At 43.6% G+C, this 21,882-nt stretch overlaps 1 protein-coding gene across 6 annotated transcripts in view; it reads left to right on the plus strand.

The window, feature by feature from the left end:
- The window catches only part of RAB3IP (RAB3A interacting protein), a 607,212-nt gene that overhangs the window by 576,848 nt on the left and 8,482 nt on the right, over positions 1–21,882 (plus strand). For all 6 annotated transcript variants that reach the window (XM_085652511.1, XM_085652507.1, XM_085652510.1 and 3 more), the window contains 4 exons: positions 1,244–1,372; positions 11,651–11,763; positions 17,436–17,535; positions 17,617–17,686. In XM_085652511.1, the coding sequence (XP_085508637.1) occupies positions 1,244–1,372; positions 11,651–11,763; positions 17,436–17,535; positions 17,617–17,686 (412 nt within the window). The remainder of the gene's footprint in view (positions 1–1,243; positions 1,373–11,650; positions 11,764–17,435; positions 17,536–17,616; positions 17,687–21,882) is intronic.

A 21,882-nucleotide genomic window follows, 5' to 3' on the forward strand; every position in this document is an offset into this window, starting at 1 on the left:
GTAGTGTGTATCCTCTTGACTCAGTTGTGATTATTAGAGACTTTACATTCTTGTAGTAGTGCTTATTAGAGACTGTACATTCTTGTAGTAGTGCTTATGTTCCATAACTGTCGTGGAACTGAAACCAATTAAGAAAGCAGCATGTTCCTTTTCATCCATCTCGATGATAAGTTTACTCGGGACCAGAACCATTATCTTCTGACGGAGCGAGATGAGAGTCCGAGGACTCTGCACGTTGACTACGGCGGCCATTTTGTAGTGTAGATCCCATTGAATCAGTCACGCTCTATAAGAGATGTGGATACTCATAATAATGCTCATCATTTTTGACAGTCTAGTAAATAACGAGAATTCGGAACGTCAACCCAGTTCATGTGCTCAGAAAAGCAGCATGGCACGTTGATTTCATGTTCCTTTGATCTGTGTACAATGGTATCTTGTCCTACATATGAGTGATGCTTACACCAATTTGGAATATCATTCAAAACGATAATTACTGAAGCGTATTCTCATGCGTGATGTAGTTGTATGACAAGATTTTTAGTGGGCGACTATTTCTGCCAGCATATGCTCATTGACTGTCATTTTTATGCCATATGATATAATGATTGGAAACTTAGACCAACTTCTATGGTAATAAATAAAAATATTTTATCGTGATTGAGTCGTATACATGTTTTCTGGGTGCTACTCTATTTCTGCAGCTGACTCCATAGTATCTCATCATTGAGTCCCGCCCTAGATGTAGCCAATTTAAACACCCATCGCTGGTCCTTGAGTAAGAGTTGTGCTTTAGAGTCGTGACATACTAGCACAGTTTCTAATACAATCCACGTTCTATTATTCATGTATGTTGGAATTCCAGGAAATGTGCCATATGTTTTGTGGTTGGGCGTTTACACACATTAATACTTTGTAATTCATTCATCATTTTGTATGGAATGCTTGCGCTACTGGTAAAAGGGCAGATGAAGGAGGTGTGTCTCCTTTTTTATGTGACTGAAAGGAGGGCAAGCATGACAGTGTATGAATACATAGTCCTCCATCACTATCTTCAAAGTCAGAAATCGCCATAAATGTATTCACAGTATATTTATAATTAACCCAACTTTAATTACATATTTTTGAAATTGAATGTATTTATATTTCGTGATGATTTTGTCAATAACATTAGATTTTTTCCCCCAGGGCATTGGGCAGTTTTGTTGCTTAATAAATAATTTCGATTTGTTTTCATTTTTAGGCTGATTTATCTCTGTACAATGAATTCAAATCTTGGAAAGAAGAGCCCAGTATGGACCGACAGTGCTCCTTTCTTGGCAGAATATATCAGGAAGACATATGCCCATGCCTGGCCTTCTCTAAAAGTGAGGTAACGATATTTACTGGCCATATTTTGTTGCGATATTTTTAATAGAAGTTCCTATTTCTGTGAACATTCCTTCATGTCTGTAAAGTGATCCACTGATGAAGTGGTTTGTTCTCTCTTGGTGGTTCCTCAAGTGACCTGGGGATGTCTTCCTACACCCTCACTCCTCCAATCTCACCAAATAGAGCACAAGGTTTAGATTCACTCCAAAGTGCTTATGTGGTCAGTACTTACAGAGCCCTTGAACTCTACCGAGAAGTCGCAGCACTGTGACTGGGCACCGCTGAATCCTATGCTAGATTTCTTTTGCCCCTGTCCGTCATAGACCCATGGGTTAAAATAAGGGAGATTTTTCTAGAAGAGGCCCCCACTGTCCTCTGCAGTCTCTCAGAAGCAAGTGTCTCAGTAATGGTTCTGTGTCACTTTGTTCAGTCTTTAAAGGAAATGATCCTGGAAAGGTTGATTGTGATGTACCATGATTTATGTTGCCCAGTCAGTTTTTCTTTTATGTTTGGGATCATGGTTATTGGGTCCATGAAGTGTGCAGGTGGGTCTCTTGTGTGTTTGTGCAGCATAACATATAGCACTACCACTTGACCTGACACAGGGTTCCCTTTCCTCACTGCTCTGTCAGTGTGACCGTGCCACTTCCTGGGGCTGTGGCTACCACACTGCCCTTGCCACTCTTACGCAGTTTTTTAAGGTCCTGAGTAGCTGAATGCGTCTAACCTCCCTCCCTTTCCACTAGATAACGAAGGACTTACTAGGCACGAGAGTGTACATTAATTCTTGTATCATGCAGATGTTTTGTTGCCCAGATGCTAGTCCAAAATGTAGATGGCTTTATATACACTTACCCTGGATGTCTCTGCAGCCTCAAAGGGGGGAAAGATGACAGCGGTTTTTCTCCTGTGTTCTAGCCTAGGACATCTTGATACTAAAGCTAAACCTGTGAGTGCAAACTTGGATGAACGGAGACGAGAATGGCTTTGTTCCTCCTACTTAATCTCTGAGGGAAGGGTTCAGAACTAGACAATTAATTGTTGGAAAGAAGTTGTTTGCACCCTCAGACGACAAGCTCACAATTTTTGCTGTTCAGACGGATAATCCACTCCTTTTAGTTTTCGGTTAGTTTTACCAAACCTGAGTCAATACACCTCTACTTAGTTCAACAGACAGTTCATGATCCCTGCAGTGATTTATCAATCTGGCCTGCAGGTTAAGATGAAGATTTTGTACAGTTGATCTCCGTTTAGGCGAGCACATTCACACTGCTGTTTTGTTAGGTTATCATGGGTGTTCTTTGACTTGAACAAGGTTGTGTGGCACTGAATGCTTGCTGTATTCATCATTTCAATACTAAAATAAGGCTCTGGTATTCATACGTTTGTCTGTGTAATTGCTCTAGAAGTATGATTTATATAGTTTGTGGGTTCAGCAATGCCTCCAGAATTTTGAGATTGGGCATCATTCATAGGGGCCTAATTTTTGTATTTTTTCAGTAATATTTCTTCTGGTTTTATCCTCCGTGGCTTTCGTGATTTAAAGTTTAATATTTCTATCACTGTTTTTAGTATTGTAATTGTTCTATGAATTTTGGAGAGCAAAGCTTGGCAGTTCGAGGCATGCAAAATAATCCACGATCTCCACGTCAAGGAACAAAGGGCCAGATGTATGACCCTAAATTGCATGTGCAAACGGGTTTGCGACCCGTTTGCGCATGCAAAATGGCCCAGGGCCATGTACAATTCCTAAATAGTGAGTCACAATTTATTTGTGACTCGCTATTCAGAAATTGATAGTCGCTATTAGGAATGGGCGTTTATCTTCCCAATAGCGTCCACAATGCAATATATGAATGTTTTGTGACCACAGTTGCGGTCGCAAAACACTCGCAAATTACCACCCTCTTCAAGAGGGTGGTAATGCAGTCGCAATTTGGAAGGGGTCACCAGGGGGCCCCTTCCACTTTGTGACTGTCTCTAAAAATATTTTTTAAGGGCAGGCAGTGGTCCTGACTTTAAAAATGAAGCGAAAACGTTTCATTTTTATGTTTTTTTAAATGCGGGCTGCATATGAAAAAAAGAAAAACGGATTTATTTAAAAGCCGTACCAGACATGTAGGTCTGCTGAGCCCAGCAGGCCACCATCCCTGGGAGGGCCTGTCGTTCCCAATGGGCTCGCAAATTGCAAGCGGCTCATTAATATTCATGAGCCTCGCAATTTGCCACCTCATTGGGAATCGCAAACAGTGTTAAACACACTGTTGTACATGCCAAACAGCCCCTCGCAAATTGCGAGTCGTTAATGAGTCGCAATTTGTGAGGCGCAATTTTGCAGGTCGTACATCTGCCCCAAAATGCCCTGCTGGGAATTGCTATTTTCTTTTTCTAGAAACAAGGAAGAAACGAGCCTCTGGCGGTTTGTTTCTGAGAAGCAAAAATAACGCAGAGTGGGTCTCCATGATGTGGCGCTCTCCAGTTACATTTTTTGACGAAAGTGCTCACTCTGAGTTGATAGAGCATTTGTGTCAGGGGAGTAACTTAAAATATGGGGGATGTTCAGTAACTAAATTGGCAGAGGCATGGCTGCCAACCATATCATAAATCACTTAGGGCCTTTAGATCTTGGAAGACGGGTTACTCCGTCACAGGGGTCACTTATATCCCGTCCGCTGAAATATAAATACCATTATAGCCAATGGATTTATATTTCAGAGGACGGGACATCCCTCACCTTTGTGATGGTGTAACCCATCTGCCAAGATCTAAATCGGGCGCTAAGTTTTGATAACCACATAGCCAGTTTAAAGCTGATTATCCAACATTGTACACACATTTTTAAAAAGATATTCACAGCTCCATTTTCATGTCTCACAATAACATTGGGACAAGAATATTTTGATGTTGTATAGTAGGTTAGGTAGGAAAGGGTGTCTAAGATTTCTCAAGATATGGAGCAACCTGATTATATCTTGCAATCACTCATAAAGAGCATTTTAAATCAAGGTTTGCTAGTTCACTCAGACGAGAAAGCCTTAGAAGAAGATGTTTTATGGAAAAGGGATGAAACACAAACTGAAGGAACAAGATCCTGGATATACTGGGCCCGGTCTAAAATTACCACTTTCTTTAATCTGTGTATCAGGTCTTCGCATGACCTAACTAAGATGAACTCAATAAGTTGAGTAACAAAAACATAGAGTTTGAAGAGCCATGGGAGCTGCAGAGAAGAGGTTGAAGCCTAGCATTGATCAGTATTTTTTTTTTAAATAAGTCAAACATTCCCTGTATATTTACAGTCGCTGTTTTGGGAATACAGCATGAGAATATATCTGCTCTTGTCCTGGACTGACGTCAGTGTTTTGGACACCCCTTCTAAATAGACCTGGAACAACAAACACCCACACTCAACATAAAAGTACATTAATGCAGTCACTGTGGCATTCCAAAATTGGTACTCTTTTACTATGAGAGATCAGCCTTCATGTTTCAGGAGTTTGAATGTTAGTTTGGTGATCTTGTGGGACTATGATCTGAGAGCAATGGAAAGAGTAAAACCTAATGCAAGTTTATTCCAGTAGATTTGTGAATTGTACATAGGATCCAGGTCTCGATTGGTAACTAGTGGATGGATTTCAGTCATTGTGTTATGTGTTCACGTCTAGTAAGAAAAAGCAACTACTAGATTTGGAGTTGAGTTGGTGATAAAGTCTAGGTACCTGTTCTTGTTGATGGAGTAAATGTTTATTATTGTGCATGCATTCACATGTGTAGAGAGGAAGGAAATTTAGACTTGAATACTTCATGCAGTTTAGCTGTATTGCTGTGATGTGTGCTGACACAAGCCCTTTTCCTTTCTTTTCTGTTGATTTGGTTTTTATCATCTGTAAAGAGACAGCAACTGAAGGTGTATGTTTAAATACTAGTTGGATACCATTGTGCCCTCTGTACAATAGCCACATGTTGCATTAGGCAACCCGTGAGGCATTTCCTCTTTGCAACCCTGCTTATATACGTCTGTGGGTTGGCTGAAAAAAAAATGCAGGAAAGAGAATGCTGAGTGGGTGTTTTTCCTGAGCTTGGATACAGCTGGGGTCCTCACACTTGTTTTTGGCTGGTTTTCAGTCCTTCTCGCGAACTGCTATATACCTCCTATGTGTCGATGGATACGGTGTGTACGGATAAAGAGTACAGAAGTCATTATGAACATACTATTTGTATCATATGTTGGCTGTAGATATATATGCTTAGCATAATCCTGCCATCTACTGTTGGTCTCGGACTTTTGCAACTTGTTTTTCTTCAAAGAAGTCTTTCGATTCACAAGGTATTGTGACTTCTTCTATAGTCTGCATTGCACATGATCATCGGCTCCTTTGTTAGATTGTTTTTTTCCGCCTTTGGGTTCAGACATCGACTTCGGAGCTCCGTGATCGTAAGTTTGATTCCTGTTACAAGGCCTTACCAGCGCCCTCGTTCATCCCTCTTCAACAGAAGATTTGACAATGCCGAATACCTACTGCTTCCATCAAGTATTTCGATCCACCTGCCCAGGCTCGGGCCCAGTTCAACTTCAATTTCTGCCACCGTCTTCTTCCACTTGGCGACTCAGAGGGATGGAAAAAATGCTTTTCAGTTTCTGCCCCAAGTGCCATGCCACGTACTCGAGGCAGGATCAACAACACTTCAGTCTTTGCCTATCCCCTGAACACGACAAGGGGTTGTATCAGGCGTGCCTGGCTTTTCGATCCAAAAAGACTCTTCGGCAAGGAGCGAGCAACACTGGGCCTACTCCACCATGCATGTGTGCCAGACCAATGATGTGCCTGATATCTTCGGGGAGCAATCACTAGAGCTAGAGGAAAAACTCGAGGACACAGAAGTACAGGATTTGTCTTTGGACATCCCCATACTGCTCACCAGCAGCAGCGAAGACTCTGATTCTGACTTTGACCTGTGGTCAAAAGCCATATATACCCCCACTAAACCGTCCAAGATGGTTCACGGAACCCCTCTGCCCTGGGCCCCTGGAGTTATCCGAAAGCAGGCAAAGGAACAGACACATGTCCATCCGGCGAAACAATCTTTGACAGGCTTTGAAAAGCCAAAGGCAGCGAAAGTTGCCTCGCTGCTGGTGTCGAAAAAGCAAGCTTCCACACCAGCAAAATACCGCAATGCATCAGAACCGAAAATATCATCTTCTGATCTGAAGACACCCTCTGTGGCGAAACATGATCAGCCGCAGAAAAAATCATCAGCACCGAAGAATCCGTCGATGCAGAAAAGGCCCGCAGCACAGAAAACGCCCAAAACACCATCAGAGAAAAACTGCATGAAAGACTTGACATGAAGCAAAATACTTTGTTTAATAATCCAGACACCGACAGGGTAGTGGCACAACAATCTCTCCCACCAATGGACACACTTCCTAAAAGGAAGAAGAGTTTTGAGGAAGACCTTATGGGGCCAGATCCACTCAAGTGTCCAAGGAAGAAGCGTTTTTCCACCTCCACCCACTTCAACACCTCTAACGTCTCCTCCTCCACCTCTCCTTCCCATATTACCAGCACCTGCTATATCACTAGTGCATATGCAGTCACCGCAACACCTTCCTTCTGAACAACCACACACATTTCCCTAACAGCCATCAACAGGTGACGTTGACACAGGGGATGACATTAATCCCTATGACACTCCATACTTTCCAGACCCACAGGGAGATCCAGATACTGCCAATGACCCATGGTATCACTATTACATAGACCCTATAGAACGCACTGATCCCGACCTATACCCCTCTAGACCTTCACCACCAGACGATACAACAACCTACCTTGAGGTCCTTAATAGATCTGCACACTATCATTAGTTGGATCTCCACACATTGCCGAATGAGGAGGGTTTCTTAGTGGAAACACTTAGCAGGTCTCATAGGGCAGGACAGTTCTTGCCCATGTTAAAGGGTATGTTTAAGCCCACAGTGGAAAAATGTAAGCAACCAGTCAAATCCAGATTCATAACCCCAATGGTTGTGCAGAAATAAAAGCCTTGTCCCTCCGATCCTACCTACATCAAGGGCCAGGTTCCTCCTAATTCTTTAGTGGTTCACACTGCCCGAAAACGGGCTTATTCTCAGGACACTGGGGATGCTCCGCCAACTGATAGAGAGGAAGAAGTATGATGCGGCAGGGAAACATATAGCCGCAGAAGCAGACATCCATCTTCCTATAGCCAGTTCTGTAGGCTTACTTTCCGGATACAGTAGTACCCAGTGGGATGAAATGCAAGAGCTACTCCAGGATCTCCCAGACCAATATCGGCAAAGAGGGGCTCAGGTAGTGGAGGAAGGCAAGATTAATTACAGTGCCATCATACTGTGTGTATATTCAGGTGATACAAGTGCAAGTAAGGTTAACACGAGCTTTCTCATCAGGCGCCGCTCATGGCTTAGGTTCTTTGATTTTAAGCCTGATGTCCAACAACATCTACTTAATCGATCATTCGATGGTGAACATTTGTTTGAAATGTTTGAAAACTTAAAAAAGACACCGACATGCTGTGGATGCACAACAGATTTTTCAACACACGGGCTCCTTTGGGAGAGGTCAATATAGAGGAGTATCAAGAACTAGCACATACACAGAAACCGGCAATCCGCAAAAGCAGCAAGGTTCCTACCAGTTCCAGTATACCAGAGGGACAAACTGTAAGTCACATTACAAGAATAATAGAGGAAATCCACCTCCAAAGTCACCACTCCCACTAAACAGTTATCCACTAAGCCTTATGCCTCAGCATTTAACACCAGTAGGGGGATGGTTGCAACAATACCACAAACAATGGGCACAAATAACAGATCAGTGGGTCCTTCTATCTTAAAGGCTTGGAACTGCCTAGAACTTAACAACAACCCCACCCACAATACCACCACAAACATAAAATGTCACCAGACCACCTCACACTCCTACAAAAGGAGGTCCAAGCTCTTTTTCAGAAAGAGGCCAAAGAACACATCCCAAAACAACACCAAATACACTGTGTACTCCCTCTACTTCCTCATTCCATAAAAGAATGGGACTTTTAAGCCTATTCTAGACCTCAGGCCACTCAACAAATACATCATATCAGAACATTTTCATATGGAAACACTACAGTAAGTAGTATCATTGCTTACAGCAAGGAGGTTTCATGACAGCCATTGACCCCAAGGACACCTACTTCCACATTCCAATACACTCAGCACATCGCTGCTACCTCCATTTCATGTAAATGGACAGCACTATCAGATCAAGGTATTACCATTCGAAGTAATTACTGCAGCAAGAGTATTCACAAAATGCCCCACAGTGGTAGCAGCTTATCTCATTGTGGTAGGAGAGTGGGGGTCACACGTGTTCCCATATCTAGACAATTGGCTGATCAAGAGTGCCACCAACCAGCAATGTCTGCAGGACACTCAAAAAGTAATCAACCTTCTACACAAATTAGACTTCATATTCAATACAGCAAAATCTCACCTGCAACCTTTGCAAAGGCACCATTTCTTGGGCGCAACGTTAAACTCGGTTACAGCCAAGGGCTATCACAGTCCTGAAAGAGTGCAAAAGGTTGTTAGCATTACCTCTTTTTCAACCACATCATCAAGTAACAGTCAAAACAGTCATGATTTTTCTCGGGATGAAGATGTCATGTATCTCCATAGTGCAGCACGCACAACTGCATATGCACCCCTGTCAGCGCACTCTTCAATCGCAATGGTCTTAAGCAGAGGGGCATCTACAAGATCTATTGTTGGTAGAGCCAGGGACCCATCACTCTCTGCAGTTATTGTCAAGCAACAATCGGTTTCACGCTCGGCCCTTCAAAGTTCCAATTCCGTAAATCACTATTATGACAGATGCATCCCTACATGGTTGGGGTAGATATGTATGACCTCACAGTACATGGCCTCTGGTCGCCAACTCCAAAACGCTTTCACATCAATCATCTAGAGCTTCTTGCAGTTCAATTAGGTCTGAAAACCTTTCAACAAAATCTTCAAAGTAATTCTTATCCCTACTGCACATACTTCATACTGCTCTCCCACATAGCAGAGCCAATATGGCACTGGGCCATACATCACAAAAGCCACCTCCTGGTAGAATACCTACTAGGGGTGGACAACAACTTTGCAGATATGCTTAGCAGAATACATCAGCAAGTTCACAAATGCAAAATGAACATACCACTCCATCACTCATATATCCCATGGTGGGGAACCCCCAGAGATAGATCTCTTTACAACCGAGCACAATGAAAAATGCCAAAGCTCCGGTATGCTCACCCGCAATCAAAGGGTAATGCCGTATGTATCAACTGGTCAGGATATATTTGCTTACACTCCCCCCCCCCCCCCCTTCCCTTTCCAATTACTTACGTGGTTCAAAAGCTAACACAGACATCCCTCACACTAATCCTAATGGCCTCAACATGGGTGCGACAAGCATGGTTCACAACCCCACTACAAAAGTCTGTAGTGCCACACAAGAAACTGCCTCTCTGGCCTCACCTTCTAACTTATGAACAGGGAAAAGTAATACATCGATATCCCAAACAGCTCAATCTGGCGATTTGTCTCATGAGGTCTTAGAATTTGGACACCTTAATCTACCACAGGATTGCATGGACATTCTAAAACAGGCATGCAGGCCAACCACGTGAGCCTGTTATGCTGCCAAATAGAAAAGATTTGTACAATAATGCTTAGCCAAACCAATCCAACCACTCTTGCCAACAGTGCAATACCTTATTGGTTATATTTTTCATTTACAACAAGCTGGACTTTGTATATACCTCTATTAGACTACACTTGGCAGCTCTTGCTTCTTACATGCAAAACAGACAATATATGTCGCCCTTTAAAATTCCAGTAATCAAGGTATTTATGGAAGGACTTAGAGTCCTTCTATCGCACCAGTCTGGAACCTAAATTGTGTTCTCACTCGACTCATGGGACCTCTCTTTAAACCACTAAGTTCATGTATTTTACAGTTCCTCACATGGAAAGTAGCTTTCTTAGTAGCTATCACATCTCTCAGGTGAAAAGGTGAACTTCAAACGCTCACTTTAGAATAATCTTTCTTCTAAATCTATCCAAGTAAATTGGTACTTTGTACTAATCCAAAGTTCCTCCCTAAAGTAGTTTTTGCTTTCCATGCAAATCAAACAGTCGAGCTACCAGTATTTTTCCCTAAACCAGATTCGGTAGCAGAAAGACCTCTACACGCACTCAATGTTAAGGGAGCATTAATGTATTAAACCTTTTTGCAAAACACAACTTTATTTTGCATTTTAAAACCCCAAAAAGGTTCCCCTATACCCAAAGCTGATATAGCAAGATCCATAGTAAGATGTATTCAGACTTGCTACCGCAAAGCAAAGTGAACACTACCTGTAACTCCATCTTGTGTTGACGTCCCAGCTAATCAGCAAGCTAGAGTGAGTAAAATTGCTTCACAGACACTTTTTCAAACATCTACGTCAACCACTAACAACCACTTTTGGGGAGCACTGGTTTACATTCAATGCTAAGCATATGTATCTACGGCCAACATATGCTACAAATGGAATATGTTACTTACCCTGTAGGCATCTGTTCGTAGTGTGTAGTGCCGTAGATTCAAATGCACCCACCCTCCTCCCTGGAAGCTACTGGCTGACATTCCCTTCTCTACTAAAACTCTTCACCTTATCTTATCTTTACTCGCATGCTCATCTTTTCTGTTATTATTTATACTGCTGTACTAAGCTCACCTGATGAGCCAAAACCAATCTACCAAAGGAGCCGGTGATCATGGACAACACAGATTATAGGAGGAGTCACAATAGCTAGTGACTTGAAAGAGTTCTTCAAAGAAAAACAAGTTGCAAACCTCTGAGCCCAACACTAGATGGCAGGAGTATGATAAGCATATGAATCTACAGACCTACACGCTACGAATACATGCTTACAGAGTAAGTATTATATTCCTTTTGTATTGCACTAGTTTACTGAATTGGGTGCTACTAGATTGCTCATAATCTGAGGTGCTTTTGTCACTTCCTCCAGTTTTTAAATTTGTTGCAATGAAGCAAAATTTATGTGGTAGACATTAATAATAACAGCAGTCTCTTTGTTCCATTTCTCAAGACTTTTCATAGTTGTCTCACTGAGCCAGTCCAAGATTATTTGTCTCCTGCTTATAATTATAGAAACATCACCAGCAGTCCTATCATTTTCTTTGTATCTCTCTATATGTAGTTGGCCTCAGCTGTTCTTGAAGCGGTGGAAAACAACACGTTGAGCATTGAACCAGTTGGCTTGCAACCTACTCGATTTGTGAAAGCTTCAGCAGTAGAATGCGGAGGACCAAAGTATGTTAAAATTCCCAATGCAAATATGATGAATAAACATACATTGTGTTGTTTCATCAAGTGATGATCTCCAGTTTAATATGCGATACATTTATGTGAGAAATTAGGTGATTGTTTGAGGGGGTGTGAGCCTTTCTGAAGCAATAACCATATTATCTTTCAAGGTGAAACACAAAAAGTCACTAAATTAACCTGTGCTTAACCTCTGGTATCTTGGCACAGAGCAGTCAGGCTTGACTTAGAAGCAACTTGTCAAGTACTTATGCAGCACTTCAACAGTAAAAGTGAAAACATAACACAATAAAAATCCGACACCAATTTAGGGAAATGGAGTAAAATGCAATACACTATTTGACACCAAAACAACAAAAATCCAATTAGTAAAACCGGAGATATGCAATTGGAAAGATCTAGGTAAAAATAATGCCTAGAAGCACGGAGCGCCAATTGTGGTCATCTGGTCACGCCCGACCAGGACTATGGGGACCACAACTGGGCAGGCAGAGCACCTTTATCCCCACTTCCAAGGGTCCAGGACTGGGGAGGCACCTCTTGGGTTAGAAACACACAGTAGGCAGAGTCCAGGTGCAGGGTTCAAGAATGTTGGAGCACTTGGAGTCACTCTGGTAATTCTGGGATCAAGGTGCAGATCCAGTCCTTCTTCCTCAGGCAGCAGGATAGCAGAGCAGTCCTTCTTGCAGGCAGTGCTGCTGGACAGTCTTTCTTGCAACAGAACAGTCCTCCTTCTGAGTTTTGCACAGGTTCAGACGTGACCTTAGGAGTTGGGTCTGAGGGTCCCATTTTAATACCCAGTGCCTCCTTTGAGGTGGGAGACCCCTCTGGAGTTTTCCCCTTATGGAGAATTCTGAAATTCCCTACTTTCCTGCCCTGGTCCCAGGTTCTCTGAGGGCACAATCTGCTAGTGTTAAGTACTTTGTGAGTGTGGTGGGCCAGTGCCTTCGAAATGTAAGTGTGGTAGGTGACACCTCTGCCCCCTCACTAAGCCAAGGTGGCCCATCCTGCCAACACCCAGGCCCTCTATTGTGATACTGTCTTGGAGGAACACACAAAAGCCAACTACACCTCATCATGTCACACGGGAACAGGCTGCTACCACCAAATGGTTAGGGTAAGAAAATACCAAATTTCTAAACGTGGCATTTTCTGAATTGTGACCTAAAATGTGGCTTTTAGAGTACAATTCATCAGACACCAAACATGACATTCCTGTCTGCTCCCAATCACTTATTGAAGATAATAAAGTCACCCAATGTTGTCCCATGTGAGAGGTAGGCCTTGCAATAGTGAATTCTTTACTACCAGGACATGAACCGGGGGGTGACTTAGATGTATTAAAAAGACATTTATGTTGGCAGGTCGAAATGGCAGTTAAAGCAGCACACACAGGCTACAGTGACAGGTCTGAGGCATGTTTTAAAAGTTCTAGAGCTTCTTAGGGTGGCAGTCAGGACTGACCTCCTGACAGAGGTACTTCTTTGGAGCACCTTCTGCTTTTTAATGAAGCCCTGACGGACATCCTTCTGGGCACTTGGTCAAAGCCCACCACAGGGGCTCCTGTGGACAGGATAATTTCCAGACGCCACCGCCTGGCCCCAGGCGACCCTCTTTTCCTCACCGAACACCCGTTCCCGAGAGCTTGGTGGTCCAAGCCTCATCCTCTAAGGGCGCATTCCCTACTGTTACCCCAGATAGGGAATCCAAGAAGCTGGACCACCTTGGGAAGAAGATGTTTTCTTCTGCCAGCTTAGCACTGCGGTCAGTGAATACCGTATGCCTTTTGGGCCGTTATACCCCTACGGTGTGGGATACGGTTGCTCAAGTGCTGTCACAGTGCCTGGAGGAGGCCCGGGCCGTTCTCACCCACGCAGTGGCAGAGGGTAGATACACAGCCAAATTCACCATCAGATGTGGGCTGGATACCGCGACTCACTGCGCAGAACAGTTTCCACGTCAGTAGCCCCGAGGCGCTACGCCTGGTTAAAGACGTCTGGTTTTTCTAGGGATGTCCAATCCACTTTACTGGACATGCGCTTTGATTGCGTTGCCTTTTCGGTGACATGGCAGACTCGCGCTTCAAGGATTCTAGGGCTACGGCCAGATCTTTGGGCCTCGCGGTGACCACTCGTCCAACACAGTCTGCCTTTCATGGCTACAGAAGGGATGCCCCACCACGTTTGACCCATTCTACCCACCGGTTTACGCAAGTTGCTCAGGCTGTGTGGCCGCGGACGTGGGACCCAGCAATGCGGTTCTGGGGGTCAGCGGGCAGGCCAGTCCACCCATAACCCCCCTGCAGCAGCCTCCAAATCCTCCTAGTCCGACCTTTCAGGGCCAGCAGAAGCCAGTGGGTGGCAGGATTCGCCATCGCCTCCCCCACTGGCAGACAATCACGTTGGACAGGTGGGTTTTGCAGATAGTCCGAAAGGGCTACTCCCGCCCCTTCCAGACTGCCCCTCCCTCCGTGCCACCATCCTTCCATCGCATGTCGGAGGATCACTTGGCCCATCTCCGCCAGTAAGTTGCAGCTCTCTTGGCCAAGGGAGTCATCGAAAGGGTCCCTGTGCCAGAAGTAGGTTGTGGTTGCTACTCCCACTAGTTTCTGGTACCTAAGAAGGACAAAGGCCTGCATCCTATCTTAGACCTCAGGGCCCTCAACCACAAGTTCAAGATGCTCACGTTGGCTCAGGTCTTGTCTGCCCTCGACCCTGGAGACTGGATGGTAACGCTGGACTTTAAGGACGCATATTTCCAAATCCCCGTCCTGTCAGCCCACAGGTGTTGCCTACTGTTCACGGAGGCCACGAGCATTTTCAGTTCACTGCGCTCCCCTTTGGCCTTACCAGCGCCTCTTGGGTGTTCACGAAAGTGATGGCGGTGGTCGCAGCTCATTTGCACAGATGAGGGGTTCCATGCTTCCCCTATCTCGACGACTGGCTGATGAAGGTGAGCTCGCCCCAGGCTGTCGTCTTGCACCTCCAGACTACAGTGGACCTCCTGCATTCACTGGGGTTCACTATCAATGTTAGGCGCTATCATCCTGCCCGCAGCCTAAGGTCCTCTAATCAAAACCTCCTAGTGACCCCTAAATTCAGACTCTCCAGTAAGGGTGGGAAATCCCTTGCTGTAATCGGCTCCAGGGCGTGGAACAAACTGCCACCTCAGCTTCAGCAAATTTCAACAGAAAAACTCTTCAGGAAAGCCCTGAAGACTTGGGTTTTCTCCCTTACAGACACTGCATACAAAGCCCTAGTATAATATGCACAGGATCCCTCGAACAACATCAGTAAGCCAACATGTTCCATCTATGTTGACACCTAGCGCCAAGATGCTACCTGGAGTGATAGCTGCGCTATACAAATGTACCTTCCATTCCATTCCATTCCATTCCAATGTGCTGAAGTCACACCTGACTCCATCTCAGAAGCTCCTTTTCATCGGAGCGGTTCTGGATACAGCGCAGTTTCGGGCTTATCCTCCCGAACAGCGAGTCTGGGATATTCAGGCTATGATACCGATGTTTCAGCCTCTATCCCGGATATCGTTGAGAATGACCCTGAGGTTGCTGGGACTCATGCATCCTGCTGGTGGATAATGCCAGATGGCATATACGGGCTCTGCAGTGGGACCTGAAGTTCCAGTGGGTGCAGCATCATGGGAATCTTTCTAACTACGTCAAGATCTCAGAGGGGACTGCATGTCAATTGCTGTGGTGGTTTACGAACCAAGATTGGGTCAGCTGCAGATCCCTCTCCCTTCCCCAACCAGAGTTCACAGTGGTGACCGATGCATCACTCCTGGGATGGGGCTGCCACCTTGGAGAGGCTAAGATGAGCGGACTCTGATCTCCGGTGGAGTCCGGCCTCCACATGAACCTTTTTGGAGCTCCGGGCATTACATTAGGTGTTTCATATATCATACTCAAAATAAAGTAGACTCACTTTGAGAGAGTTCCATGTGTTGCAATAACTGAAATAATTGAGCGGTCCAGACATCTGAAGAGGTAGAGGCAGTATTATAACATGATACCTTTCATGTAAATTTTGTTAAACCAAGTAAAGCACTGATAGCATGCCAGTGGTTATAGGATTACACACTGAATTGTCAGACACGAAGACAGAAAGTGAAGAGAACAATAAACCACATGAGCTGGAAGCAATTGAATGTCTTCTTGAATAGAGGAATGGAAAGACTTTATTAAAGTGAACTTTGTCTTGAAATATCAATGTAAGATGTGATTATTTAACATTAGTTTATGTTTCTGTAGAAAGTTATTAATTTATAGAGGACTATGAAAAATGACCCTGAAGGAGTAACATGACTCAGAAATGCATTGATCAGCTTAAACATTTAATCACAAATATAGTTTGTAAGGTACAAGAATGTTGATTGGATAAAATGAAAACAAGAAATTATGACAAAAAAGGAAATTTTGCAGTATAAATTAATGAATGGAAAATGTTTGATAAAAACAGAAACTTTTCATAGTTTCTACATGAGAGAACAGGAAGGCAAGAACCCCAGAAATAGAGGATAGATTGTTCATCTGAGCAACCATGGAGTTAAATCAAGAAGAATAAACAATTGATACAATTACAGTGCATGAATAACAGAAATATTTTGCTAGTGCTACAATCTTTACCAAAAAGATGTAACCTCCCCCTCCCCCCACCCTAAAAAAAAACTATCTGCCTTCTCAGACTATAAAAATAAACACTTTTTTAATGGCATTAGAGCCTTCATGGGTCTCCTTGAGATCCTCGAAACATTGAAGACATCCTTTTTACTTTGAAATCTACTAGAACTCAGTGGCACATCTATTTTCTTTTAAGCATCTTCTTCATACAATTATGACAAATGCAGTCCTCATTCAGTGAAGCAATGCCAAAAAAATGCACTAGCAAAAAACAAAAAAGGAATTCGATCGAGAGTTCTCTTCCTGGAAGCTCAAACAGTTTTACAATTGCTGATATTCCGAAGTCTGCCAACCATTTCAGTGCATTTTTATAAAGGGTGTAAAGTGTGATAGAGGGCACAATCTGGAAATAGGTTCAGGGAAATTACAAATTATTACTAAAATATGAATTGCTGCACAATATCTTCTGTTATTTGGACTGTTCCTACCTTGGCTGTGTTTTGACTATTAAACATATAAACAGAGTTGATGCATTTATGTTTTTGCTATGTATTTCCAGTCTCCGGCTAAATGTTTAGGTCCAGTGGAATGAATGACCTATTGGATAATTTATTATGGAGTGTGTTTCTACCAAATAATGTCATACCTTTATCAGAGTATCTAATGTGGTAAAGATTAATTGCATTGTGAACTGCAGAAATGGCTTGGAGCCACATACTTGTAGGTGAGTAAACCGTGACCATTAGCCTCTTTTATAGATGCCATCTTCACATATTCATTTTAAGTTTTTACTCATTGAATTAAAGCTGTACTAAAGAAGAAGTTAGTTTAGAATCAATGCATTGTAATTTAAACCGACAGCTGAAAAATCTTCTGGGTCTTTTACAGAATATTTAGTTCAACTATGCTTCTTGTTTCTATGAGGAAAAGAGCTAGGTTTAATTTGGAATGAGTGTGTTTGTTGCAAATTTATTTTCTCAATATTCAGACCTCTTACGCTTTTTTTTTTCTTTTTTAGGAAATGTGCTCTAAGCGGTCAAACAAAGTCTTGTAAGCACAGAATTAAGCTAGGAGACTCAAGCAATTATTATTACATTTCTCCATGTTGCAGATATAGGGTAAGCTTATTTTGTTTAAACATTCATTATATATAGGTTTATAACCCATCCGATTTTACATTACTTTTCTTTGTTGTTTAGATCACATCTGTATGCAACTTCTTTACATACATTCGGTATATCCAACAAGGACTTCTGAAGCAGCAGGATAGTAAGTGGAACATGTATATTGCTTGTGTGAAATGTATTCTCTGTTTTTCTCTTCCACTCCGGTTTCTCATTTTTACATCCCTCATTTTCTTCCATAATGTTGAACTTTTCTCACTCTACGTTTCATCGCACTTACCGTCTTGTCTTTTCTTTCCCTTCACCACTCAACTCTATTTCTCCCTCTAACCACCCATCAGAATCATATCCTTGTGCATTTAAATCCCTGGACCTCCTCTTGGTATGAATATTAGTATGCTCTTTCTGAAGTATTAATAAAGCACCAAAGATGTCAAAAGAAGTTTGTTGATATTCCTAAAGCAATACCTATGTGCGTCTGTGTTCTTGAAAAATATATATCACGCCACATTACGAATAATATCATGCCTGTCATATCTGTAGGTTCTAGATCACAACATGCATGTACTAGGGCAGTCAATAAAATGTCTATGAGGTGTATGGCCACAAATTAACACCATTTTCTTATCTTTGATCTATTGAGAAACTATGTTGTTTGTGTAGCTGCCAGGTTTCTGTGGTCGGCCTGATCCTGCTAATTTACAATATTCATTACACTTCCAATGCGTTGCTTTGGGTTTTGTTTAATTATTCCAGCCATTGCTTTGCTATTATTATAATGTACCACTGTAACTGGTATGGTTATATAGGATTATCGTGAGGCTGTAACAAATTATCTTGAGGTTGTGTTGTCAATATACCAGGCACTACCATTTTATTACACATATTGTTAAGCATTTGGTATTTTAAATAGTTTCCTTTTTTAAGAGCTACTGAGGTATGGATTTCAGAAGTATTTTTTAAATTTCCTAATTTTTAATTATATTGTTTGAATATGAAATGTGTGAGTAACCCTAATGCTTTGTCTTCTTTGTATAAATCGCTTTTTTGAAAAAAAGTTGCATAGGGCCTGATTTAGAGTTTGAAGGACAGAATACTCCATCAGAGACGCAATGGAGTACCCTGCCTGCCAAACCCTTGGTGCATTCACCTCATTTAGAGATGGGTGGCCCTTAAGTATTCTGTCAATGGAGCTCATGTTGACTCCTTCAATGGAATCCCAGGTATTATTATTTCTGAGTTTGTAGAGCGCCTGGTTACACTAAACAGTGTGTCCCCGCGCTATCAAGGATTGTAGCAGCACCTACTCGGCAAAACCAAGAGAGCAGATGATTAGCCTTTGGGGAAGAGAAACGTCTTCAGCTCTTTCCGAAAAATCAGTTCTGATGTTTCTGTCCGTAGTCGGGGGGAAGGGTGTTCCATCTGCGGGCAGCTAAGGAGCGGAACGACCTCCCACCCATCCTGGCTCTCTTGATTCTAGGAATCGATAGGAATCCACCTCCAAGGGAGCGCAGCTGCCGAGCAGGAATATAAGGAAGGAGCAGGCTGCGCAAGAAGCCCGGGCATTTCCCCTGAATTATTCTGTGGGCAACGCATAGGGCCTTGAAATCAACACGTTCCTTAATAGGAAGCCAGTGTAGTTTCTCCAGGGATTTTTTCGAGGAAGCTCTTCTTGGTAACCTAAGTACCAAGCGAGCGGCGGCATTTTGGATAGTCTGGAGTCTTCGATGACAGCTTGCATTTGCTCCCAAATAGAGAACATTCCCATAGTCCAACCTAGAGGTGACTAGGGCATGTACCAAAGTTTTCCTAGCAGATTCCGGGAGCAGGTCAAGCGTCTTTCTCAGTTTGCGAAGGATAGCAAAGCAGATGCCAGAGACACACCGGGATTGGTAGTCAAAAGTCAGGTTTGAGTCAATCCAAAAGCCTAAATTTTTCACCTGATCCCTTGGAATCGGCAGAGGTCCCAAGGCCTGCGGCCACCAGGCCGAGGCCCAAACTGAGGGAGATCTGCCGACGATAAGTACCTCTGTCTTGTCACCGTTCAGGCGGAGGCAGTTACTAGCCATCCAGGCTGAAAGGTCTTGGAGACAGGATGTGAATTTACTAGCAGCCTGCTCAGCTGGCTGGGTCAGGGCAACAACCAGCTGAGTGTCATCGGCATATGTTACTACCTCAACCCCATACTGCTCAGCAATAAGCGCCACAGGTGTAACGTATAAATTGAATAGGGTGGGGCTGAGGCTAGAACCTTGAGGGACTCCCTGCCTAAGATCAAAAACATCTGATCTGTTGCCCCCTTGCTCCACATAGAAGCTGCGGTCAGTCAGAAATGATTCTAGCCATAGCCACGCTTTTCCCGTCACTCCCCCTCTCTTCAAACACTGTAGCAAGGTGTGGTGTGCTACAGTGTCGAAGGCAGCACTGAGATCGAGAAGTAGCAGTGCTGCTACTTGCCCTTCGTCCACATGCTTCCTCAGCGCCTCTGTAGAGAAAAGTAGGGCTGACTCCGTGGAGTGGTGAGCGCGAAAGCCAGACTGGCAAGTGTGGAAAAGGCTGTTCGCCTCTATGTGTGCTGTGAGTTGTTGGTTGGCCAATTTTTCGGCAAGTTTGGAAAAGAAGGGTAAGAGGGAAATAGGGCGTAGGTTGTTAAGCTGAGTGGCACTCACTTGAGGTTTTTTTTTTAGGGGTAGCACGACTGCTTGTTTCCATCCAGGCGGAACCTTGCCTGAGTCAAAGGATAGAGAAAGTATGTGTCTGATATAGGGGGCTAAGAAGCTCATAGAACTAGCTAATATTCTGGCCGGTGCGGGATCCCTCGGGGAGCCTGATTTAATTCCCCTCGCTACTGTTGTCAAAAGTTCCTCCTCAGGAACAAGGAACTGGCTGATACAGCCTTCCTTCTCATCCCCCCATCTGAGTTCCTCGTGGGGGGGAGCCTATTGGAGCCAGTTCTGGCATCGCAAGGAAAAGTGGAATAGATGTCCAACACCTTTTTTTGGAAGAACTCAGCGATTTTGTTGCAGGTTTGCGCAGAGGCGCCCGCCAATTCATCTAGGGAGGCTAATGTTGAGATCTCTTTATAGATCATAAATAGCTCCTTAGTGGAGCAGTTAGCCCTGTCAATACAATCGGTGTAGAATGTTGCCTTGGTTTTCCTAATCAAGGCATGATAGTTCTTAAGGCAGACTTTATACCGCGTTCCTGCTTCTACAAGATAGGCCTTTCTCCAGGCTCGTTCTGCCCGTTTACAGGCAGCCTTGGCTTCTTTTAGTTCCGCATTAAACCATGGTGCTGATTTGGTTGATCGCACCGGGCCCTTGTTAGACCAGGGAGCTGCTAAATTCAGAGCCAATGTAAAATGTGCATCTAAGTTTTCGCAAGCCTCATTGAGGGTAGTGCCCAACTCAGTGGGGGGGCCTTCCTGGATAAAGCTGTCCCTGAACATATTATAAGAGAATTTAGCCCATTTTCTTTGTCTTCTCTTGATGCAAGTGGTTTGGCTCCGATTATTATAATCCTTCAGATGGAAGGAAAAAGGGACAAGGTAGTGATCTGTCCATATCAGAGGTATGGGGGGTTCCTGCTTAATATTATCCCAGTTGCAGAAAATGAGATCCAGCTGATGCCCTAGACGATGTGTGGGAAGGGTGGAGCATAGTTGTAACTGCATAGTATGTAACTCTTGTCGCATTTCTTGTGCTGCTGTATTGTTGACGTCTTCCAAATGAAGATTGAAATCACCTAGCAAGAGATATTTATTAAAGCGCATGGCTGAGGAGATGGTGTTATGTATCAAACTATCAGTGAAGACCTTGCTGGCACCAGGAGGTCTGTACACTAATAGGCCTTTAATAACCGTGTTAGTGTCAATCAAAATGGAGAAAACTCCTGTTTCACTGTCTGCAACATTGGCGGACTCTAGGGTGCATGTAACACTCTCCCTATAAATTATTGCAATACCCCCACCTCTCCCGCTAAGTCTGTCTTGCCTACAGATCTTATAACCGTGGGGAAGAGCCTCCGTTAATTCAGGGTCCGAGTCCTCATTGAGCCAGGTCTCTGTTAAAAACAGCATATCCCATTTATTATCAGTCAGGAGATCATGAATCTCTAGCCTATGTTTATTTAGGGACCTGCAGTTGAGCAGGGCGCAGCTAATCTTCCTGCTGTTACCCTGTGAGTATCAGAAAGTCTCCCTGTGGAGTGTTCCCTCAGAGTATATCCACAATGCCTACATGGTAGTTCATGGTCATTCTTGCCAATATCCATATTATGCTCACACTCCTTAATGATCTTCGTGCGGAGATTGGTGAGCTCCTCCTTTGTGTAAGGGCGAGG

Source organism: Triturus cristatus, chromosome 4_1 (genome assembly GCF_964204655.1).
Source record: "Triturus cristatus chromosome 4_1, aTriCri1.1, whole genome shotgun sequence".
Classification (NCBI taxonomy): Eukaryota; Metazoa; Chordata; class Amphibia; order Caudata; family Salamandridae; genus Triturus; species Triturus cristatus.